The 26769-nt window shown below is 36.8% G+C and overlaps 1 protein-coding gene across 1 annotated transcript; it reads left to right on the top strand.

The window, feature by feature from the left end:
* The first annotated feature begins 1953 nt into the window (after window positions 1–1953).
* Window positions 1954–23938, top strand: LOC124165582 (YEATS domain-containing protein 2). The gene is made up of 13 exons (XM_046543039.1): window positions 1954–2174; window positions 2419–2597; window positions 4349–4620; window positions 6953–7132; window positions 7911–8056; window positions 10047–10918; window positions 13038–13258; window positions 17400–17577; window positions 17756–17906; window positions 21487–21648; window positions 22146–22354; window positions 22453–22523; window positions 23197–23938. Exons 1-13 carry the CDS (start codon window positions 2087–2089, stop codon window positions 23330–23332), a joined length of 2865 nt encoding a protein of 954 aa, XP_046398995.1. The 5' UTR covers window positions 1954–2086; the 3' UTR covers window positions 23333–23938.
* The last annotated feature ends 2831 nt before the right edge of the window (window positions 23939–26769 follow it).

The following is a 26769-nucleotide window of genomic DNA, read 5'->3' as shown; positions in this document are numbered from 1 at the left end:
ATATCGTGAGATTTGACTCGACTCCTTCCCCCGTGAGACTGCTCAAAATTCCTTTTTTTTTAAAGAATATTCATTCTAATTCAGTCCACAGGGACTCAGTTACGGTCTCAAGAGTGACTACTGGAACCAACATGTCCATATTATTATTAATAAAATCATCCGCTCCTTTAACCTTGATCTGATTTTTTTAAATACGTGACACTTGCCACAACACTCTCTACCCCCCATGTGAGATTGGGTGAGAATTGGCTTATCTGATATCGCATCACTAAAACACGTCCTGTTCGCCGCTTAAAATTCTGCAACTAACGGGAGCATCCCCTAAATGCCTCGTAGCATTCACCACCTTCATCTTCTTTTATGGATTCTAATACAGCCGCAGATTTTGCACAAATAACAGTCTGTAATGCAGGAACATCACTTGAACGTTTATTATAAATTTAGGTACATAATTAGAATAAGTCCTTCCGTTTTTTTCAGCAATGAACTTCGCTTGCGTGTTGATCACTAGGCTAAAGTTGGTGTGGCCCATGGCACTGGCGTTTTAACCTGATCTTTATTCAAAATAATGGTGAGGAATGCCGACGTGGCGACGTCGCGTCGGCTTACGGACTGTCGGACGTGTCGTGAGCTAAAACTTACGCGCAATATCGCTTTTGACACTCACCAGTTTCACAGCAATAACTTAAGAACTTCTTTATTTTTCTATACGCATTCATATTTTTTGCAATTGTTCAATTTTCAATTGTTGGTTTTTAATCCGAATGGCTCTATCAAAATCACCTTCCACTGCTGAACCACTGCCGCACTGTATTCCTGAGACGCAATTCGACCTACGATTACTGGGAAGGTATGAAGCCAATGTGATTGAGACTCTCTCTCGGACCCTTTTACGTGTTGATGCTATTCAAACGCACTCGGCCACCGCTCTCCCGTGATCAACGATGACCTTGAAGGCTTTAGGGCGGACCCTTTACGCGGACAGCCCGACAGCCATAACAGCAAAAATAATACCTCAAACCGCATTGCTTTCAAAATATTCATTTCCACTAGCTCCAAACTCAATTAATGATTTAAGTTAACTAATGCCATTCAGTTAAGGAGACGAGATAAATTACTTCGGTAGGTCGGCTATCCGGACGCATTATGAGTAACGTTTTTGGCCATGACGCTGCAATGGATATCGGCGAATACATAAAAAAGAATAAGATTTGAAGCAAGTGATACTATTAAAACTATGCGTAAAATGAGAGTAATTTCGAGTGTATACAAGTTCACTTATTTTCTGAAGAATTTAAAAATTATTTTATTAGGCTAATCCGTTCCTCCGATGAACGAATTAGCCCAATAAAATAAGGCGAGGCAAGTGTGTAATAACCACTCCACTCCACATTATTATGAAAATTGTCTGTATTTGAATCAGAGGTGCATTTTGGTGGAGGAATAAACACAAGGATGGAGTTCCACCGAAGTGGTATCGCATCATACTGTGCTCTAGTCCTGAATAGGTACTTTTATTAGGTGTACCATTAGAAGAAAATGCTTTCCAATATAACCCTGCATTTTTATGTTTAAAATACACATGTATAAACACATAAAATATTTTGGTTTTGAAAAAATTACAAGTACATCTCTTAGGTGTACTTTATTCCACCGATTGGATATGGATGTCAATGTGATAGTGACAATCAAAATGACTCATTTCCATGTCACTTATAAAAGGTTTTCATTTTGAAATTTAATAATTTTCATATATGAATGATTATTATTGATGAAATGTGGACGATTTTCATTAATGAATGAAAATGTGGTGAAAACACTTCTAGCATGGAGGAGTGTACCCCTATCCTGGCGCTACATGCGTTGTACCACCGAAAAGTGATTTTAAAATTCCCGGTTAATTGCAGTTGCAAAGCAACAGGAAAAAACAAAAGCCAATCGATAATTCAATGGTGCGAATTCGTGCGTGGGTAATAATATCATAACAAGAATTACGCTATCGTTGGAGAAATACCGCCTGCATGTGTTACCCTATTAAAGGTAAATTACGCGTAGTTAGTGGTAGTAGTCAAACCTTTTATCTGGGATGTCCGAGCTCGGTAATCGCAAAAGGAGACGTTCAGAGGATGAAACAGATAATCGTTCCAACGACGGTCTCTCTGACAGTTCAGAAGGTATGTTATTTATCTTGAGAATTTCAATGCATCAATGTTGATAATCAATTCCGAAACAAACGGTGCTAAGACTTTTATGCCGCAAATGGTCATCATTGATTTACGAAGTAATTGGTTATGGCTAACTGATGGTTGCATTATTTCTTTTTCACCGTGTTATACCATTCTTACAATGAGTAGTGTTCTTAATTTTTAATCGGTATTAATTATTTGAACGCTTATTTTCGATATGCATCGTATTTAGTTCCCGATACTACATTGTCTAAAGCCTTGGCGGTAATTAGACGTGAATTTAAAATTGAACTCAGAAAAAGAGAGCAGGAATTGGAGACAATTGATGAAAGATTGAAAGAGGCTTTGAGGATTCAGCACTTGCTGAGATATGCAGTTGTGTCATCCTACTATGGCATGAGAACCTCACAGGTATGTTAAAATTGGAAGATCAGTTATGTGAGTTATTGATTTGAAGGAATGCTTCTATTGTTTTAAATGTCACATAATATTTTAGAATTAATAAGACTTCCAAGTTCAGCTTTGGCAAGATTTTAAATTCGACTTCAATGTTAATTTTTACTCTGTTTGTGTTTGGTTATCTCACTAAGAAGTTGGGTGAGCAGTAATAATTATATAAAACAAAATAAATAGAGCACAGGAAAGTGCCTAGGAAAAAAAATGTCACGGTGATTTTTCAATGATGGGTTTCAAAAGTTGGGCTTTGGTGCTTTGTAATCTGAGTCTCGGCGTATAATATTAAAAATAAAAAATTAGTGGCAGAAAGTTGGGCAAGTATATGTCTATAAAAATTTTCACTCCTGATTCCACTGCTGTGAATATGTTTTCATGCTTTAGGCCTTGCACTAAAGATTTTCTAAATTTTTTTCTTCATTCATTCATAGTACTATAATGCTAAGGTTGGTGTATTGTAGTCCTCCATTTCCATAACTACATATTTCTTTTCAGTGGCGTAACTATGAAAATGCTTGGGGGGTGGATGGAGCCTGGGGGGGATTTCCCCCCCAGCCATAGAGGGGTCCAGGAAAATTTTTGAAAAATGACATGCCTGGAAATATATTTTACATCATTTTGGCACTTAAAATTTATTTTTAAACAGATGACGTTATTTTATACCAAAACTAGGAAATTTTTAAAAATATATCTTTTACATATTTCTCCGAGGCTTTGGGGGGAGTCTATCCTCTCATCCCCGCAGTAGGAATGCCACTAGTTCTTTTGGTTCTCAGATGTTTTTTGCCTTGTGTCTTCCTTTTTATTCCCCCAAGTACTTATTTCTGGTCCTTCCTTGGTGGAAATTGTCTTATAATTTTTCCTCCATTGTATTTCTCATATAATCATTGTGTCTTATGACTTTCACTATTCAAAAGGTCCTTCTTAAGTGCACAACCTTATTTTTCACCCTATCAATCCATTTAATTTTCATCGCCCACCACCAGCAATAGATCAGGTAGACTTCTATTATACTCAGAATAGCTAATCAGCAGAAATATTCCTTGAGGTTTGGTAAATTCAGGGTTCCCACTCAACTGTGAAAGCCTTAAAACCGTGAATAAGCCGTGAATTTCATCTACCGTGAAAAAACCTGGAAAAAGCCGTGAATTTCGTCAGGAAACCTTAGAAATCTCTCAAACTTGATTGTAGATCTACGATACACAGATTAAAAGAAAAATCTATGTTCGGATCATGTTTCAAGGCCGAGTCACGTGCAGACACTGTCCAGAAATTTATCTGCACACGTGTATTCGAAGCGCAATTATTAATTGGTCCGTGCGCCATGATATCACATTCACCTTAAGCCTGCGATTGGAAGACATTAACCCTGGCAAAAAATCAGACACTTCTTCACTTCCCTGCCACCCTGTTCTCTCTATTTTCCCACTCAAACCCTTAAACCGGACTCGAATTTTACTACTACAGGTGACGCTATAAGAGATAGCACTTTCATTGCTGTGTTTTCATTGAAGGCATCTGTTGCATTAGTTACATTTTTAGTTAACGTGTGGTCGATGATTGTTACGTGATAAGTATTTCTGCCTAAAATGCCTTATCTACAAACCGTGAATTTGATGCCATTTGTACCGTGAAAACCTGGAAAAAACCGTGAATTTTGTAATGTAGTTGGAGTGGGAACCCTGTAAATTTATATTTTGTATGTAAAGGGGGAGTGGCCAGATGCATCAAATACAAAACACCTGGCCCATCCTGCCGTGGCTGGGCTCAGCAGGAAGAAGAAGCCTAAGCGCAGTGCGGAGGAGAAACTCGAGGAGAGTAATGCCTGCGATTCGGATGGGCCCAGTGAAGAAAAGGGAAATGTAGAGGATGAATCAAATTTGCCCACCAAAATTCCTTGTTACATACCACCTGTGACAAAGAAAGGAGCCCCCGAACCTACCAGCCCAACTAGAGGATTCCACACAAAGAGGAGATATCGGTTGGTATCGACTTGTATTTATTTGTTCAAATTTAAACTTTGAATGCAAATTTTTGAACCCATTTATCCCCTTGGAGAGAAATCGTGAGATTTGGCTCAAATCCCTCCCTCTGTTGTCATGTGAGATAGTTCAAAATGCGTATTTTCAGTGTAAATACTTTAATTTATGATTGGATTTATTTAGAAAAGAAGTTGTTTATTTTTAGTTAAGATTAGTTAATAATTAGTATTCAAGATGACTAAGTTAGTATTTTTTACGTAGATGTAATTATCAAGATGAAGAAGTTAGTATTTAAGATGACTAAGATCGCAATAGGGTGGTATCCAATTTTTTTTAATTGGCTAAATTGAAAGATTATTACTCCTGGAGTAGGTATGTATTTCAAGCTTTAGATTTTTAAATGGCAATATCTATTTTTCGTGGTTAAATGAGAAGTGAAAATGCGACGGCTTAGTATGAATGTTGGTGAAAGCCCGTGTGACGCCATTCTGACTCTGGCTGCCACTGTGTGAGGCCACCTTGGTGCGAAGCTATGAGCGCCGCTACGATGCAAGCTGCTAGCAGGTAGCGCTTAGCTTAAATAAACACGACGGCTAAGCATGAATGCTGGGAAAAGCCTGTGACGGATTTCTGGTTCCTGCTGCCACCATGTGAGGTGACCTTGGGGCGAGGATATGTACGCCGCTGCGATGCAGGCTGCTAGCAGGTAGCGCTTGGCTTAAATAAGGATTATTAATACCCTATCAAGCGAAGGAAACTTTCTGACCTTAGGCAATTTTAATACATAGGTGATTATTAAGAGATGTTTCCCTGAGCTCTGTGCCTTATGCATGCGTTGGTAATCTCAGATGATGTAAAACTCCTGACTGCTCTTATAGTATCTGGGTCCCTGTGACGTCACGTGGAGAGGCATCGCATGGCCGCCAATCTGGCCTTTTTCAAATGAGGTTAAAATTGACCATTAACATTCGTCTAAACTGGGATTTCTAAAACTAAATACTTTGTATATTATGAATCAATGTTACTAATGTTGGGTAACGAATCGCAATCAATGCCTTTCGTTTTCTTTGATGAGGCAAACTACCCTATTTTACGCTGTTTCTTGTGGAAAAAAATCACGTGATACTTGCCAGGAAACTGGGTGATAATGGTCTTGACCCCCTCCCCTCCTAAATGCTACACATGGATGCCCCCTAATAGCTGATAATGGTGTTGAACCCTCAGGTAAGCTCTGGCTACCTTCTGGTGAGGGAAATGTCTTGGCATGAACTCCAGGTAATGGCAAAAAGGTAGAAAACATGTTTGAACATGCAAATTGTTGCTGCATTTGAGCAGCATAGTGTGTGTTTTGCAGCTGCCCAGGCTAGGCAGCACGGTGAAGGTCTGACTCAGCAGCTCATACAGGCTCAAGATCTGGCTGCTCGTTGTAACAGGATGGCTGGTATAATCGCAAGCTCTAGTTTTTTTGTGATAATATGTGGGATTTTTAATAGTTTCTAATTTTTAAGCAAAGACTGCTGACATTAAAAATTTGTTTTATTTTTGAATTTGAAGTAGAATATGATACATTTCTGGAATAAATAAATTTTGTTTCACAATTGGCTTAATTTTCTTGTGCCATCTCTGTATAGCAGTGCAATAATAGTCATATAAATTGAGGGAAATTTTTATTATTTGGATTGAATATGCATGGGAAAAGATAGATATAAAAACTAGAAAGCTGGTTGAAACCCTGTTAGTGGATTCATGTGGACTAATATTTTGACATTAAGTCCTGTGCAATTTTTTTAGCATTGGTAGACATGGAACTGCTAAATTAAGGGATAACTGGAGAGCTCTCATCTTGGAAATTTATTTAGAAGTCCTGAAATAATTCTATAACATAACAAATTTAAGTTGTATGATAGATTAAGAAATTCTTCTTGGGTTTTCCACTTGGTCACATTATCTATGGCAGACAATTTAATTTGACCTGTTGGAGGTTCAAAGAAGAATTCCTTCAACATGTTAGCTTGGAAAGCCTATTATATTATTTCTACGTATGTGAGTTGCCGAGCAAATCAGGCCCTATGATTTTATTGTGTAACAAAACCCATCATCATATATGTAGCCATAGTATGGTAATTGCTAGGTGCCACATTTATTTTATCCTATTGGAGTGATTGATTTTGTATGAATTTTATTGTGAATGCAAGATTGGCCAGCTCTCATTTTTTAAGTGCTCCACTGCCGGATGTTCTTAGATTTAGATTTTCTGAAACAAGAGCTATTTACGTTGTCTAATGGTTGTTTCTCTTTTTTTCCATCTTGTTCCTCTACCTGTCCCTTCAGTATCATTGTGGGAAATGTGTCACGATGGATCCCTGTTGACTGTAGGGAAGATGGAGCCAGCCACAAATGGATGGTATATGCCCGATGTCCACCCAATGAAACCCCTTTCTCTCAGTTTGTGACCAAAGTGAGGTTCTTTCTGCACCCAAGCTACCGTCCATTTGATGTGGTTGAAGTAACGTACGTATCTCCTGGGATTTATCTTATATTTGCCCTTCTTTCAGTTTCATTCCTGTAATATTTTTTATTTAGCATAGTAGTGTGGCATAATGTCCTCAAACCAGAGGTTACTAACATTCACCCTGTTGAGAACAAGAAGTCTTTCCTCCTGTCAGTGACAATCTCCACAAAGCATACTTACTATATTTTGGAGGACATATTTTGTACAGGTCTATCTGAGAATTGGGCTGCAATAAACTAGGTATAATAGGTCTTAGGATTGTATTCTAAGTAACTCTAAACTAGTACCTAAATTCATCAAGGACTTCCTCTTTCATCTTATATTTTGCCTAAAAGCTGGCTTCTGTGCAGGTTTTGACATTTTTGAGTGCCTGTAATTTATTCAGTAGCTCATATGTGGTGTAGCTAGTGGGAGGGCACCATTTTGTGCATAAATGGTTGTATGATGATATGCATGTGATGTACAGAAGTAAGGATTCAGGTTGATGGATGGGAGAGAAATTGTTGGCCAAGGATGGCAGTATCTTGCGATAAGTGGAGTTGTCAGATTGAGAAGTACCTATACATTTTTTTGCTGGCTAATGCAATGAAGGTGTATTCAATTAAATCAATGCCTCAAAAATTCCAACCTTTGTCTTCATGGATTACTTTTATTTTTTCATAATGGAATGGTACCTATCTCAGTGTGATGGCTGAAGTGTTGGCAATAAGTTTATTTTTTTGCCTTTTTCCATAAATGTGTACAGATTTTATTGGATATCATAATATTTCATTCCAGATCACCACCATTTCGACTCTCTCGTCGTGGATGGGGAGAATTTCCTGTACGGGTTCAGGTGCACTTCAGAAATCCTCTGAACAAGCCCATTGACATTATTCACCACCTGATTCTGGACAAAACAAAGTCTGGACGTCAAGTTCTTGGTTAGTGATCATCATAATCACTGGTCAACAGTCCTAAGATCGGTTTGATACAGTTCTCCACCATTAATTGTAATAATCATAAAATATGTATCCATGATTCAGAAAATATTAGCACTCTTGCATTATTTGTATTTTGGTTCACAATTCTGCTTTTATTATGGTAGATATTTAAAAAAATTGGCCTTTTGAAATTCAATCATATCATATAAAATAATCATATAAATACAATTAATTTTTATAGTTGTTAATGGCTAGGTTATTTACTTTATGGAGCTGATATTTTGCTCTGCCATTTTAGTAATATCCTGAAATAGGATGAAAAGGATAGGATATGATGGTAACAATAAATGACATTTGAGTATTTTTATACTGTGGTATTATCCTAGTGAAATTCTTGCTTATTAAGTTTATAGAGAGCTTTTATCTTAATCCATAGTATTCCCTGTAAAGACAGTCAATCATATCCTTATGATTTGTTATGGCTACAAGGCATATATAGGTATTTGAAATATTTTGTTATGAGTATGGATATGGTTATACAAACTCTAATGTGAGTTATATTTTTGATGCTTGGTGTACAATAGATAATCTTAAGGAATCAGCTGCTTGCTACAAGTTCCCATAGTTCCTCCATTCTATTAAATAGGTAATCAGTGAAATTTGCTAAGGCTGTCTTTGGGATTGCATACATTTCTAGGGGTTGCAAAAGCCCACATTGTAGCCCTAGTAAGTTCTAATGGATTCCAGATGACATGGCCAAGGACATATCAGATTCAATACTTCAATTATGGTTCTATAGCTTCATATATCCTACTTTTTTCTTAAAAATTTGTTGTATGCAGTTAAGCATGTTGAAGGATCCAAGGCTTTCATGGTGAATGATTCGAGTGAACTCTTCTTGGGCTTCCACCAGGTTGGTGTCCGCATGATAGATCCTGACATTCCATTTGGAGGCTTTCACAATATCCTCTGGGCAGATGATGAAAATCATCCATCACGCAGACTTTAACCCAGTTGGAAAGCCAATAAAATTTTACCCGAGCCAAGCATATACACGCATATTTCTAGTTTACTGACAATGCATCATGTAATTAAAAGAAAGAATTGCCATGAATTTTGTCTGTTGAAGATGAGCTTGTGAAATGAGGTGATGAAATTGTGTGAGATTGCTTAGAACCTAAGTAATAGTGCAAAATACAGTAGAAATTTGGTTAGCGAACGCCTCTGACAACGAAGATTTGGATAACGACCAAAAATTTCGCTAAAAATATGCCTCAGATAGCAAACAAAATTTTGGTTAGCTAATAGATGCATAGCGGCCACGTTTGTGTTCGGTGCCGTGCGATCCCAAATGGATCGTGTTATGTTTAAATGCTTTCTTTACTGTTTTTATTTATATTAAACTCAATTTTAACTGTATTATAACTATTCTCATTTAAAAAAAAGCATGCCTATATAGCCTGTAACTTTTCTTATGATAGCGAGTCAATAGGAGCTAGGAATAAATTATTCCTATTTTCTTTATTTCTTATGGGGAAAATTGTTTCGGATCACGAACATTTCGGATAACAACCAGCTTTCTGGAATGGATTGTGGTCGTTATCCGAGGTTCTTCTGTATATAGGATGGGGCGGAAGCGGCAGGATTTCATACATTCAAGCAACCAGCGGATGTGGATACTTTTTTGGCTCAGTGGATTGATTTTACTGTAACATCCTACCTTATTGTGAATGGCTTTTGGGAGCAGCTGCGTATTGCACTTTGTCACGCGAGCTTTCATGGCCATTGCAGGTTGCATCATCAGGCGATGAAGCGCATCATTAATTGCCTGATGATGTGACCTGCAATGGCCACGAAAACTCGCGTGACAAAGCAAAATATGCAGCTGCATCCAAAAGCCGTTGACAACAATGCATATTGCTGCAAAAGCCTACGTTCCAAGCCATCCTGCCTTATCTTCAATTCATGGTGACTCTTCATTTCATTGCAGGTTCAGAAACTGTGGTGGAGGGGTGGATGTTTGTTGATGATGATGGGAGAAGTGATGGTTTGGAAGACGGTGGTAGAAATCAGGATGAAAGGGATTGGAAGGAAAATTCATCGCGGCACCACGATGGGGAAGATACAAGTGGTATGGGTGAGGAAGACTCGGGGTCGGGTCTTCTTTCTTCAATCAAGAAAGAAAGGGAAGAAGAAATGTCTTGGGAAACCTCTGGAAATATTTCCAATGTATTCAATGAATGCACGTTGATGAGTGATGAAGATATTAAGGAAGAGATCATGGACGAAGAAAGTAATTCTGAAGATGATATGCGAAGCTGTCCTAGTCCTGCTGAAAATGAGGGTGTGGAACATGGAAATTCTGTGAGTGAAACAAATTCTGGTGTGGGGACTGGTGTCTTGGACCAGGTATTTGTTAAAAAGGAGCCCCTGTCAGAGGATGAACAGAATGTTGAAGAGGAAATTGTCATAGATCATAAACTGGTGAAGGAAGAGTTTATTGTTGGGGGCATGACTGAGGAGTGTGGTGTGTCTGTAAATGAAGAGGTTGTCATCGAAGAAGGATATTTTCCTGTGCCTGTGGTAGAAGACTCAATCATTGACATATCTTCATGTGTTGTTCCGAACAATGACAGTGTTGTGACTGGGGGGGTTACAAATTTGCCCAAGTCTGGTGAACAAACGGGGAAGAGTCAAGTACCTGCTGTTAAAGTTGAAAAGAATATTTCTAGTTCTAGTATTTCTATTTCTAGCTCTTTGTTACGTAATGCATCTGGTAATAAGTCCCTATCATTGGTGCCTCACAATGAAGTCAAGCAATCTCTGAAGCCAAAACATCCCTTTTCAGCAGGTTCTACCAAGGTAAGGAGGAATACCATTATATTGCTCATTATGCTCCCAGTATTTTTACTAGAATCCTTTTCATGGTGTAAGTGTAAATTTCAATAGCATTGTGCAATACTATATCATTCCTGGGAGTGAATAGTCTCAGAAAAGTCTTGAACTATGCATTGCTTCAAAAACAAACTTAACATGCACATAATCAGCGTAACACGCATATTTGAAATCATCCATTTCTGATGCTTAAATTATGTATTTTTAGGTGCCAACTTGTAGAAGCCTTCCTTGCTCTTTGATTTATCAAGGCACTGTGCTGGGGTAGATCAAAAAATCATATTTTTTTGCAATTGGTCTGTGGATAATGCCTCAACTTTGTAATTGGTGTTCCTTATGACCCATAAAAGTTTCACATCAATCAGATTATATTGTCTGGCTGCACTTCTTAATTACAACATTTCATATTTTTAAGGAAAAATTGTAAAGTTTTTTGGTGGTTGGTTGTTGTTCCAGGAGTGATTTCATGGCAAGTAATTACAGAAATTGCTCGTATAGGTTTGAATCTGGGAAATTAATAAAAAATTAAAATTAGTTAGACGCCAGAACTACAGTGGGTCCAGGGTAGGTAGTGGCCTGCTATAGTAATTACTCTCCACCAACTAGATTTACTGAGGCATGAATAATTAATATATTACATTCTTTGTTAGATGACCACCCATCCAGTACTTACCATCATGCAATAGTGATGATGGCTGCAACTCACCTGCTGCCATCCATCCATCATCTTTTTATGAATATAGCATTTTATTCATCTATTATATTTCTCGACATCTGATATCAATACCACTTCAATTATTTCAATTTAATTCTGAAATGTTGGCAGTGAGAGTTTTTTCTTTTAATAAGACAAAGTCCTGGTATCTGAAATGGTATAGCATAATAACTTGTAATGAAAACTGGTAATCACAGTGGAATGGAAGATTGGTGCAATTGGGGAGAGGGTAAATGAGGAAGTTCTAAACATGGGGGGGGGGGGGGGGGGCAAAATTATGCTGCGATAGGTTGGAGTGTGTACTTAAGAGAGAGGAGATGCCGGAAACCAACCAAGATGAAAGGATGTTGCGAGCATATGGGATTCGGTGCCGGCAGGATTAGTACGTGAACTTAATAAAATACAAAGGAAAGCTGCTATGGACATACAGGAAGCATTACACTGGAATTAAATGAATTAGGTTAGAAGATGCTGGAGACTCAGAGATTGCACGCTAGGCTTGCTTGAGCAATCAAGAATAGATCCTGTCATTGATAGCGACATGGAGGACATCATTTTAGATACCCACCATATCTGTAGATCTGACAGAAATGATAAATTAAGGGAGATATTTTACCAAATGGATAGGTATGGGAATTCATTTTTTCCCCAAACAACGAAGGATATAAGTTGTTGTCTGGCGTAATTTGTTTTGAGCATTTCCTTTTTCATTTGTCCTACAACCCCTGCCATATGCCTATTTAGGCGGCTTGCAGGGTAATTACTACATATATTTAGATGGTGAGTGAGTGGGAATGAGAGAAAGAGAACATAAAGGATAGAATGATGAATAATAACTTTTTCACTGAACTGCCAGTGGAAATCAAGTTTGGGAAGGGGGAAGTACAATATGATGAACAAAATGCATCATAAAAACCTTGTTGAAAAACTATACGTATACCTCCTGCTCGACTGGTTGTTTTTGATGATGGATTACCTACTTGAAAATCATCCTATCATTTGAAACTTTCAAGGCCTGATAAAGTAGGTCTTGGTCATTATTTGTTATTATCTCAAATTTGAATATTACACCTCAGTAATTTATGATTTGCAGTTTTTTTTAATATTTGAGAAACAGGCAAATATTGACTAAGTCTACTGTTTATGCTCTGAAAATTTCAGATGAATGCTCATGTTTTTAAGGAGTAATACATCGCCAAAAAAGACAGATATGACTAATAAAGATGTAGGTACATACATGTAATTTTAACCAATGAAATAACTCATGTATTCTCAAAGTGTAAATGTGTCTTCCATTGCTTACAGAGAAGCTTTTCTCAAATGCTTTCTTTATGACACTAAAATTGTTTGCTGATGTTTTGGTACTTTCAGGGACTTCTCACAGGAAAATCATTACTGAAAAACCCTAGTATTCGCCCTGGAACTAGCCTTCTGTTACAACTCCCAAGCTTGCCAGGTGCTGCTCGGACAATCCCACAATCCACTCCATTAGCATTTAAGACACAAAATCAATCAACCCATCAACCAAATGTCACACCATCATTGAAACCAGCAGTGGATGTGAAGGCTGCTATTTATGCCCGAAATTATAGGTATGCTATGTTATTTGGAAATTTTATTTTTATATTTTTTTCTTTCCAGAGACAGGATATTTCCTTTTTATCGGTGAAGTTTGAGTTCATTTACTATAACCTGTATTTTTGGTTTCCCATTAAGGTTGTCCTGATTACTCTCCCAGTAATGGTTTATTGTCTGTGTCTTCCATTCTCCCAATTGCATAATTGGCAGCAGCAGTTTGGCTACTTAATTGTTCATTACAATTGGCCATATTTATTTGGATATTTTTGTTTCATAAGTGGCGGAAAAAATCTCAAACATTTCTACCACTTATACTGTCATGGAAAGATGAATAAAAATAAATAAGATATGTGTAGTGAAACTTTCCTTTTTACAGCTTACTGTGATTTAGAATCCAATTTACGTTGTTTCCAAATCAATGCCATTGTTCTCTGAATTCTATACACTGGCTAAATTTTTTGTGGGCTACAGTTACCGTAAATGCTAATCCTCTCCTAGCAGTATCATCTTTGGCCTTAGCCCCAGATTTTCGAATAATTTGTGCTATAATTTTATTTACGGTGAACAAATTTTCAGACTTCAGTTCTTTGTGAGATTTTATACTATATTTTCCAGCTTATTGTTTCCTTCTATTCTCTCCTCTTTTTGATTTTAATTTTTGTACCTTTAATGAAACGAAGGTGACATTCAGAGTTTTTTTTTGCTGAATATAATTATGCTGACTCACCACTTCTGTTCTACCCCTCTTTTTTTCTAACTCATTAATTGTTTTAAACTTGAGCTAAAATATTAAAATTTACCGGGAGTGTATAGTGGACTCCTGTCAGAATTTGACAGTACATATATTAAATTTGATGTTTCCTCCATATTGTTTTCTGAGAAAATTCTACTCCCTATTACTTTAAAATTTCAGAATAATAGCTAGTTTTAAAATAAGATATTATTATCACTGAAGTATTCTAGTGGTAAAGGTAGGTTTGTGTGGAGGATGACGTGTATGTTATAAATGTTATATAGAGCGTTCCACATTTAGTTGACAGTATGGGCTCTTATGGAGAATCGTTTCCCATGTTAATCTCCGTAAGGCCAGGAGCGCGGTGTTGCCAATGACAGCACGAAAATTAATGTTGCGTTATGCACTGATTAAAAATTGCATTCTAATGCAGAAAGAGATGCTGCATTCATTGGTGCCAATAGTTTTTCGATAAAAATTATAACAAAAGCTATAAATAACAATTCCTTAAATTTCCGTCAGAAACATGTATTTTTTTACTTTATCTTCTTCTCGCAATTTCTGCCTGACCGTTGTCTGTATTGAATTGAATCTTCTGCACAAAATTCATCACATTATATTCTCTTTGAAGGTCCTCACCAATTGTACAAATATTGAGTTAAAATGTTGTTATGCTGATGTAACACCCATTAGGACAAGAAAATTTTGATTTTTGCAAGGTAAAAAGTAGTCGCTTACTAACTTACGTTTCTTACATCGTAGGTCCCTATATGCTGCGTATCAAATGTGAAGAAAACTACAAAGTTATTTTTGGTGAAAAAATAATTAACTTACATCAATTCTGAAGCGAGTTGCAAGGTTTTGATCTTAAGAAAAAATAATACGGTGCCGCTGGGCCGGGCTTCTTGCTTTTCCTTGCGCGCAGAGGGAAAATTCTCGGGCGGAAAAGGAGTTCTTTGTCAATGCGTACTATGAAATGTATTCGTGTAAATGTATATCTATTCGTTTGTTATCCTAAACAGAGAATACTCATACGTCATAACAGCAGTGTTTTTATCTGAATACATTGATGTACGAAAGTAAGCAAGCGACTTGGAAATAAGACGCTTTCGCCTTGGGTGTTTCGGTCCCATCGCGGAAACCAAGAAAGAGAATATCTCATAATCTGTGCGAAACACTACCCCATCCAGTGCACGCCTTTTACAAAAGGGGGCTTGGGTTTTTTCTGAGTTCCTTTCATAGGGTACCATAAAATCTGCACCAGAATCGACCCTAGTCGAAGGGGCTGTGGGAAGAATTTACGAAGGCATTCAGTTTGTCATAGCATTTTTTGGAGTGAACAAGTATTGTGTGCTCTACTGAATTTGAGAATTGTGAAGTGCGTTTTACACTTATCTCTGCTGTAACACGCCCAATCAATATGTCCGATACAAAGAAGAGGAGAAAAGGTGAGAAGCTCATAAGCCGCGAAAAACAGTTGGTGCTCAAAGTCTTCTCGTACTAAAGGAAATCTCTCAGCATTAGTGAGGCCTGCCGAGAAGCTTCGAAGGCTACTGGGTGCCAGGAGTCCACTATTTACAGAGTGAGAAAGGAAAGCTCCCGTGGTCCATTGGTAACTCATTCAAAAACTAAAGAAATTAGACAGCCTTACAAAAATGCGAGAGCAGTGACTTTCGACGATTTTGTGAAATCGGGAATTAGAAGGAAGGTACATAAATCCTTCGTGAAAAATATTCCTCCGACTCAAAATCCATCTTAAACTAGGTAAATATGGATAGTATTCTCCCAGATAATAAAAGGACAACACTATATCGTCTTCTTTTGGGCATAGGCTTCGTGCACGAACGCAGGGGGAAAAGAATCATCCTTATCGAAAGGGATGATATTATTCGTTGGTGGCACAATTAATTATTATTTAAGGCAGCTAAAAAATATCGTCGCGAACACAGGACAAGTGTATTCACAGGCGAAAGTTGGATTAATGTTGGACAAATAGTGAACATTAGTTTGCGAAACAAACAATTAGAAAATATGCGTCAAGCTTTCCTTGCTGGACTAAATATTGGGATTGGCCCCCACTTCCCGAGGAGGACGATTTGCAATTATACGCGCAGGAACGGAAAATGGGTTTATAAAAGGAGCATCGCATGTGTTTCTGTACAAAAAGAACTCAATGGATGAGCATGAGGAAGTGGGTGGCGAGTGTTACAAGAGATGGTTTGAGCACTCACTTCTTGCAAACTTACCCAAAGGATCAATTATAGTGGTGGATAATGCCTCTTATTACTCAAGGACATTGGAATCCTTGCCTACTACAAGGTAGAGGAAAGAGAACATTAAGGAAATTAGCTTTGAAGATGTCAGCTTGAAAAGAGATCTTTAACTTACAATAGACCAAGTACGGGAAATTTTTGAAAAATTAAAGATTGTTGATGTCTTATACAACATCGCCTTCCATGTAATATTAGCCAGAGCCAAAAATATTGCATAATATGGAAGGAATAGAAATTTTGTCTCATTCAGGAGAGGCGATAATTTTTATTATCCTTCAATTTATTGTTATTTTTTACATTACAGATTATTCATTATTCAGCTTGTGCATTGAATAAGTGCATACATAAAATAACAAAAGACTTCTCCTTTTATATTCCAGCAAAGGTATTGTAAAATACGCTAAAAATTCCTTAATTTACGCCGTCTTTCGTGAGATCCCTAACTCGTTTTTGAACTAAACCATTTTGGCACTCTATTATGTGTGGTTGCATACGCTGTTAGGATGCCTTCCGGCGGAGCGGAAGCTTGGCAACACTGTTATCCATAAGGCCCGTACTGTCAACTAAATGTGGAACGCTCTATAGAAAACCCTCAATAACTCCACTTATAAGTTGTCATGGAAAATAACCAATAATAGGTTGTTGTTTATATTTGGGGAACGAAAGGGAGCGAACACGGAAGTTTATATAATCTTTTTGGACTTAAAAAGATAAAGAGGAAGAATAAAGAAGTAAACAAAACTGTAAGTAGTGATAAGATACTTAATTCTATCGCTACAATACGAGAAGCATTGGACAATTGGCTGTCCCCCCTCTCATCTTAGACTTCCCTCTTCAAATCACAGTATGGCCCACTCCCTTTCATTCTGTCTGTGAATCCATTTCTCCTCCCCTCCTCACCTCCTTTCAAGCAATTTTCCCTCTGGTGCATTTTTTAACATCCCCCCCCTCACTCAATACTCACTCAATCCAAATCTTTTGTCTCTTCATAAGGCATCACAAGAAAAGACAAAAATGCAATGAATGGAAGAGATGCATCCATAATTTTGAAGTTTCTTTCAAGTTCATGTTGATTCTGCATAGTTATAATAGTAAATTTTCAATTAGGATCAGTGTTATATTACATTTGAAACACATTTTTAATTTCAGCAAGCTTAAAACTCGATTGCACGAGGACCGAGAAGCTGCTACTAGCCACCTGCTGAAAGCTCTCCCAATTGTTACATCTTTGGCCTGTGATCCAGCTTACAGGGCTTTGCATCATTATGCTGCAAACTCTTTGGAAGAATTTTTTAATTGGCCTCTTGCAAAGCAAAGGGCATCAGAGGTTCGTAAAAATAAGAAACTACAATTTTGTTGAATTCTTGTGCTGTATCTTGATTTAAATAAAATAGAAATTGCTGGTCTTTTAGAAAAGTAAATCTGCTGACTCATGAATTCATAGAATACCACATTATATAATTTCATTTGACTTGAAACATATACGATCATTTATTTATTTTTAGTGGATACGTGCTGGTGAAGTAAGGAAACTGTTGTTAGCTCAGGGATTTAATATGGAAGAAGAAAATGCATGGACTACGAAGGATATTATGATGTGGGCAAGGCTGCGTGGATTCACCCCACTTTCTCCTAAAGTGCCTCATACAGTTTTGGGTATGTCCCCTGCATTGTCCATATTCCAAGGAAGTTCTTCCTGCTTTCGTCCAGGGTCTTCAGGTCTGAATTTTTTAATGCAGGGTTTTGCTTGACTTATTTAGACCTGTTTTGGGTGTGTCTGTCTGTCTCTCACTCAGAGGTGAGAAATACTGAGGATACCTGGGATTGCCCTGGACTTCTGGTAGAGAAATGTAATTAAAAATCGATTTTTCGATCAATCAATTTTTAATTGAAATGTAAAGCTTGATTCTTCTGCAAAAATCGAAATTTTAACCAAAAGATCATTTAATTAAAAAAATTGACAGTTCCTTATATGTATAACCGTTGATTTTTTCTCATGCGCAGTATGTACAAAAAAATGCTTATTATTCGTTCGAAAAACACTCATAAAGTACACATTTTAGCAGTAGAAAAAATCCCAAAAAATCTGCTTAGAATATGTGCTTAAATTTTTAGCGGTAAAAATTTACAGACTCAAGCACATAAAAGTTAGGGGATCACCTGTTGGAACCATCCTGCTTCAATAAAATTTTTAAGGAAGATCAGCCGATGGAGACACCTTAATCATGATCGAGGGTGTGCCTTTTCAATTTTGCTGGCCTTGAGAAAAGTCTTTCGCATGGGACGTGGGATTAGGTTATCTTAGGTCGGTAGTGACGCTGCTGAGATCAAACGAAATGGTCAAGATTGAAGCTGAAAATTTGAGTTTGCTTCGAAACTCGGTGATCATGGCTCGATCTTTGAATATCAAAACTTGATTTTAATTTAAATAGATTTTTCCATCACTCCCGTGTACCTGGAACATATTTTGCCAATGTATTTGGAAACTGCTTTTTACTCCGCCGAGCAGGTACACTCTGCTATTAGTAAATGCAGTGCTGGTACTTTCCACTCTTCTGTGTACTGGTGTATGAATTTATTCAGCCCAAAAAAGTGTTCAATTTTTAATGTAATAAATACTAAGGGTGCGATTCATAGACGGCACTTTAGGCTAAAGTATACTTTAGCCGGGCTAAAGTCTGCTTTTTCCGTTTCATAAACGCCACTTTAGAAGAAAAATGGCCGAATCGTCACTTTACCGTAAAGTGCCCAACCGGAGCTCACTTTAGGGCTAAAGTGTCCTTTACGGATAAATTAATATGGCGGCACCGGCTGTTACTGAAGTTGAAATATGAAGATATTTGGGTTACGGAAATGAATAGGAACTAATTTTTTGGTGAGAACACAGCAGAGTGGCGTGTTTCAAGAAATAACCAGACACGTAATATATGTCTTTTCCCTGAAAATATATCGTGTCGGTATTGATGGAGATGACCCATTTCTTATATTTTGAAGTTTAACTCTATCGGTCGTGTGATAATTACAACACAGTAAGTGGTTGGACATGTTGGCATAATTTATGTTGCATTTGTACACAAGCTAATTGTTAAGTTCTTCTGTTATTTATGCGTTTATGTTCCATGATTTTCCTAAGATACTTGAATATGATAGCAAAATTCTGTTTACATTGGCGTCAATAGCCTTCGTACGCGAAGACTTGATTTTCATGTCGTTTGGTCAGCTTCTATACCTTGCATTGCATTTTAAGCGTTTTTATTGAAATTTAGCATAATGTACTCTTGCCGTATGCCTCCATATCACGTTTAACATGTTTCTGTGATTTTGAAACTATATTGAGTCGAGTTTGTTTCCTTTTTCGACTATGCATTTGAATGTTTATAATGATGATATAAGATCTCGTCATGAAAAGCAGCAAAAAAATTAAAACATACTTTCCTTCATAATCATATTATCTGCAGCAAAGCAATGTTTTCTCGAGGATGTAGGATTGTTATGAAATTTCATTTACACAGCATCACAGACTTCATTGACATTTTTTACTACAAAATTCGTGAATGGATACTCGGGTTAGGTATTCACATATGTCGAGGCATCATTTGAAGCAGACAAAGAGATATTTATTGATATAAATCCATTCTCACATTCAAAATGTTTCATTGTGTGGCCATTCATTCATTGGTTTTGATGATGTGGGTATTCTTGAATGTCCATTTCTCTAGTATAGTATATAACGCCTTAGCTCAACATTCTAAGAATTAAGATATTGGTAAGCAGAAAAGAATTCAGCAAACACCCATACCTCTTTCAAAATATGCGTCCAACTGAGATAACCACTGATCGGTATATCTTCAAATAATTGGTACAGTTTCAAGTTAACGCGAGAGAATTTCACTATTTCACCCACCTTCAATGAAAGTACACCATCAAACTTCGCCTAGCATGTAGTCCTAACAACCGTTTGCAGTTAATCATAGAAAATGTCGTGAAAATATCATCATTTGAATATTTACATCGCTGGAAACATCGAAGGGCATTACCAATGCACGAAGCTAATTAAAAGTGAGCTTTTATTCAGCTAACTCTGTCATTAACGTACAAAAAAGGTAGTGGGGAAAAGCTTTCAATGATGCAGTATTAATTTACATTCGCACATAATATGAGAAAACGAGAAAATGCAGCTTAATAAAATCTTAGCAAAATACAACACGAAAACCCAGTCGCTAGAAACAATTGTAAACAAGTACGCATTTAAAATCGTGTGTCATCTTTTTCTTCACTTTTTCGCAGCGTTCATTGCCAACACTCAAAATTTCAATGCATGATCGAGACTTTAGGAGCTAAAGTGCCACTTTATAAAGTGAGATCCTTGAAACGACTCTGCATCGAACTTTAGCTAAAGTCTCACTTTACCGTAAAGAGAGACTTTGTTAAGTGAGCAATTTCAGTGTCGTCTATGAATCGCACCCTAAAATATGATATGATTCATAGTCATCGGTATGGAGGCTAAAGTTTACCTTTCTACTTCTATCTAAACTTGAGCAAAATCAATATATGGCATGCTTTTTGAAATCATCCCAGATGAAGGCTCAACTTTATTTTTCAAGTCCTAAGTGTGTCTTAAATTGGTTCAAAAAAGACTTTACACAACAGGAGAAGGGAGCCTCTTAAAGTTCAGACCTTTGAATTGAACTCTGCTAAGAGTGTATCTGAGATAGTGGAACGGAGAAAGCTGAAACTCACTAAGTGAATCATTCTAATTGATGTGGCCTGCCCTGAATGTAATAAAATGTAGAATAGTAATAAAATAAATTTTATATAATCCTTTATAGTATGTATATGTAGAGCAGATTCTGTCATACTCAGAGCCCTAGATTATCCCCTTGAGTGTATCAGAAAGGAAAGACAATAGCAGGTTCCTCTATTTATTAATTACTGTGACCGTTTTTGATTACATAGTATCATCATATGTAATCAAAACCGGTCGCTGTAATTAATAAATTGTGGAACCTGCCATTGTCTTTCCTTTCTGATACATCATGAAGGAGTTCCATCATGTTTCGCCTGGCACAATTGAATTTATCCCATTTAGTGTAAAGTCTTTCCTCAATGCCTGTTTGTTTGATTTTAATTCCGGTTGCTCTATTTTATATACATTTAGAAATTAATATAGGGAAGATGCTGATGGGTTGTTTTAAGTGACACAATAAAATATTTACTTTCATTTTCAAATCTGCAGAACATTCAGCAGTGGCCGTGGACACCACCAACACTTTTTCAGAACCTATTGCTGTGAATAATTGGCTATCTTCACATGAAAAAGAGCGCCCTAATTCAATGGATGGAAACGAAAATGACAACGAGGAAATAGATGTAGTGAATATTGGAGGACCACCAAAAAGTAAGTATAGTTGAAAAAAAGAAAGATTTCCATTTTACTGTATCATTTCAAAATTGTTTGTGGAAAGTCAAATGAGATCTACAATTGAGGAAATCTCTGTGAAAATAAGGGAGTATAGCAATCCTGACATGTGGTGATAGGGCAATTAGGCTATAGTAAATCAAAGCTGTGTTTTTCAAAACAGCTCAAGTCCATTTCTAAACATTTGAGATGAGCTAATTTCTCTGTACATCTTCAAAGCTACTTATGGAATCAAGTCATCCATTCAATTCAATCATTCAGTTTTCCTCATGAATAGATATGTTGTACTATGTATTATCCATTCATGGGAAAAAGATTAAAGGAGGAGTGGTCGTCTCAAATTGCTACCTAGTGATCTTGTGCCCGTTTGAAAAGCATAGCTTAAGTTGTGACTGTGTGTGCTTTTCCCTTTTGTAAGTCTTTCATTACAGTATTTATTTTATTTAATCCAGCGTATAAAATTATCTCTTTCATAGAAGCAAATTCATTGGGAAATCAAAGGACTGGACTTGGTGCCCGTGCTGCAGCTGGCCAAAAAGTTATACTTTTAGGAATGGAGCAGTCCTTGGGAGACTTGTCTCATTTTGTTGACGAATTTTCCCGCAAAATTGGAGTTGTCTCATCATGCCCAGAAGAAATTATACCCTGTGTCTTTTATCCTGCTGCAAAGAGGATACTTATTGAGGTACGTCTAATGAAATTGTTCGTGCTAGTTATTAAAATTTGCATCTGTATCACACAGGAAACTTTTATTTGCAATATTGCCCTGTGTCTTAATTACAGGCAGTGAAGTCATTCATGAATGATTTGGTTCGTGGTTCCTACAGCTTTGCCTTAAAACGGACCTGTGAAAGGTAAGTCAGAAATTTCTTATCTCTCTGATGGATGCTAATTCTCATTTGAAATCATAGATAGGAACCTGCACTATGAAATAGCAACTACCGATTGCCATTTCAAATGAATGGCATAATGCTTTTCTCATCCATAAAATTATGATGCTATTTGCCATAGCAAGACTTTAGAGGATTCATACCTTCCATTTGATCAGTCTTTCATGGTGGTCAAATACTTCATTAAAACTTACGCTATCATCTTGAAATTTTAAGGTAATATAAAGTATAAATTTTCAAGATTTGCCTGCATCTCAAATTTGAAAATTTTACCTTTTATGTAATAGTTTTCTCAGATCTTAAGTTTTAAAATTTGAGTGCTAGTAAATGTTGAACGGGATTTACTCTACTTATCCTGAAAGTTTCAAGACGTAAGTCTCAAGCCTTAGGCGGATCTAGGTGGGGGGCGTGGGGGCACGTGCCCCCCCAGACCCTTAATAATATGGAAGATTTTAATATGGTTCCATTATCACTGCGTTCGTTTTGTATTACAAGGTATCCTTGTGCTCCTCCCCAGAAAGAAATCCTGGATCCGCCCCTGCTCATGTCTTAATATTTTTGCAATAACTTAGACATTAATTGTAGGTATTGTGCAAACTCATGGATAACTTGTTCATTTAATTATTGAAATTTACAGTTCTGGTATGCCCATGACCATTAAAGTGGAAGATATTAGAAAGGCAGTGCTCAACAGACAAGAGTTTGACATTCTTACGAATGAAGGGCTCAGTACTGAGCCAGATGAGTCTTTGAAATGGGATGGACCTGTGTAAGCTCCCCTCAGCCTTTACACCGCCAGCAGTATTGTATATCTTTTGTGCATCCGTATGAAAATATTTTATATTGAAAAGAATTTTTATGCCTCGTTGTCAGTATCAAACCTGTTAAAACTGTGATATCCATATATAATCCATATCATATGATTGAAACCCTTGATTCAAAAGGGTTTTTATGCTGTCGGAGGCTGATAGTTTATTCTCAGAGGTGAAAATCTGATGCCAAGTTAATACATTCAATTTTTAATCTCTGTTAATTCGTTATTTTGTGATATTTGGTATATCAAAATGTTTTTAGGAAAGAATTTTCAACTTGAGTCAAAGCTGACTAACTTTTATTTTTTTTTAGATATTCCTAACAATTCATGCCTGTATGTACTGTAACTCTCACCAGGTTATACCTAAACTCTCAGGAGAAATTTTTGTTGTGATTCTAACATTTTTGTATAAATATGAAAGTGGAATTTTTCATATAAATATGAAAGTGCTTATCATATTTTTAGTCTTTAATGTGCAACAGTTCCTTTGTTTGTTCAATTTTATTTTTTATAAAAAAGAGAATTGTCATATTGGTTTGTTATTGACTTTTTCAATTTAATAAAGAAATTTAGAAAAACTGGGAGTTTTAGTGCTTATAAAGCTGTTCCTAGTGTTTTTAATTTTCACTTTACGTTAATTGTTGAAAACTTAACAGCTTCATGAAATTATTTTTTGATAAACCCCTTCCTAAGCCATTTATCTGAATGGGAAATTTAAAATGCTCAATTTATATGCCATACTAGAACAACTAGGTAACTTGGACAGCTAAGTCTTCTTTTATCTGTGGATATGCCAAATTATAATAAATTTATTTTCACCATATTGCCTGCCATTTGAATTTTTCTTACATACTGAACTTTTTTTTAATGAAAAAATAATATAAATACTGAAAACAAAGTAATGATGGTACAAAAAATGTGGAAGAAATTAAAATTAATAAAACTCAAATTGATCTGGAGGATTAACTAACAATTAGTTATATTGGTAGAATAATCAGACAAAATATGGGAGGTGAAGAGACATTGGCAGAAAATAGAACCATATTTTGCATATATATAATAATTTACTTATGTTACAGAAATGGTATTTGACAATCTTGATTGGGGCAGATATAACTTTTTCATACTCAATGCTCATGGAAATCAAGCCACTTGATAACAAGTAATGATTCCTAAATGACACCTGTCCAGATTTTTACTGTGCTACAATCATTATATTGGCTGATTACCTCAAAATTAAATCATAATAAGTAATAAATTTAATTCTAAAAAATCACATCAATGACTGAAGGACTGTGAAACCGGAATCATTGAAATTCAGAATATGAGAAGTATTGAAAAGTCGATTCAGTCCACATATGTATTCCTTGCTACCTTTTTAAACAGCTTGTTTGTTGACAGGAGATGGTTTTGGTTGAACTTTACATGAAATTACTTTTACACGGTACTTTAAGATGAATTTGAAATCTGAATGAGCCATTGCAATGCTGTATAGGAATCAATTCCTACTGCTTGCTACAATTTTCTGTCATCCAAGATAGACGACATCCAAATCAAAGACCAGAAGTTTAATTTCAAACACAAAGTTCATCAAATTTACACGTGCTTACCTGGGTACTCACTGATGATATATGAATTTTTTTATATAATTTTACGAACATTTCACTGTGTACTCTGAAAGGATTGGAGCACATTTATTTGTTTGTCAGACTTGGTATTTATGGCTTAATAGCTTCATGGCGTGGAAACACAGATGCTGAGGAAAGAGGATGAGAAAAGATAGGTGTTCAAAATATGGGTGTGAAGGAAAACGGAGAAGGTGAAGTACACTGGAGAAAAAGCAACAAGATGGTGCTAGTCCTGGTTGGAATGAAAAGAAAACTTGTGTAGTAGATTTGAAGGACTCAGAAGGTTTGGTTGAAGCTTATTCTAAGCAGTGTGAGGATGCTGAAAACTGTGTTTGACCTAGGTATATTAGGCAATCTGTAAGTATCACGAAGATGGGACGTGACCTCCTTTTTCCACCTCTCGCCACCCACCACCCACGTGCCGCTGCATTGGCGGTTTGCTTCTCGTCTTATCACCCTTCCTGTCACGCACCCCACTCCACATCTCCTTAGGCGTGAGAACCGTGCAGCGTCAGCAGAAGGCAGCCTCTTGGGTGGCCGCGAATGGGAAATACAGATATCACGCGGAGAGGCGTGCTATGAGAACGGCCGTTGGAGTTGCGTCCACGAAGAGGACGAGAGTGTGTTTTTGGCGGCTGTAGAGTGCGGATGTGCCCAATAAACCTGCTTTGAGTAATAGAGTTTTTCCTTTTAACTAATCCTGCCTTTCCCTGATGCTATCGATATATTGAACCTTACAAATCACAGAAAGGGGAGGAATAGAATAGGATTTAAAGATAGAATGACTGTGCCTTTTTGTGAACTGAAGAGGAAGCTCAACATGAGAAGGGGCCATAGAAGAGAAGCTCCATAAAACCTCTTGAATGACTCTCTGACTGGGCTGCAGTACACCCTTTCTCTTCTCGCCTGGCTCCTGCAAATTCTACTTGTGTATACATAGGCGGATCTAGGAGGGGTGGCATGGTGGTATGTGCCCCCCCAGAATAACCCATTAAAAAAATGCAAGATTTTTAATACGGCCCCATTTTAATTAATTACGGGTTATTCTTGTGCCCTCCCCCCCCCAGAACAAAATCCTGGGTACGGCCTTGCTTGTGCCCCCCCCCCCCCCCCAGAAAGAAATCCTGGATCCGCCCGTATGCGTATACATGCAATTAAATGCTAAATGATATCAAATTACTCATAAATTGCAGAAATCATTAGTGGATCCACAATGATAAACAAGAGCAACATGATGGCCTAAATGCAATTTTGCCCATTGCTCAGAACAGAAAATATTGTAGGCTTACATTTGTCATTGAAAACTGAAAGACTGATGAGCATCATGTTCTGGGTTTTGGAGAGAGTCATAGAGAAAGAAAATTGTGATATCTAAAACAATTTTGTTGCTACGAAGCTGTACATACAAGGCATCTGTTTCTCAATGTTAATTAAATTAAATTAAATTTTGTTTCAGAGCAAAAACTGAATTCATTAACAGAATTAAAAACATTATTTACCATCAATAAAATACCATCAATGAAAAGTATAAAGAAAAATTTATTTTAATATCGAATGAGCAGTCATAAACTAGTCTTCAAACTTAGGTTACAGAATTTTGTAACGGATAATGGGCCCAATATACTCCAGCCTAGTCAGCACTGAACAACTAATGAGAATATTGAGGAAAAACAAACACTTTAATTTGCCTTTTGGAATCAATTGATCATAAAATGGCGAATATTGGTGCTATTGGGAGAGTAATGCATGAAAATTTTACTTGAAAGCA

Source organism: Ischnura elegans, chromosome 9, assembly GCF_921293095.1.
Source record: "Ischnura elegans chromosome 9, ioIscEleg1.1, whole genome shotgun sequence".
NCBI lineage: Eukaryota > Metazoa > Arthropoda > Insecta > Odonata > Coenagrionidae > Ischnura > Ischnura elegans.
Note: the sequence above shows the minus strand (reverse complement) of the source record. Positions and strands in the feature narration are given on the sequence as shown.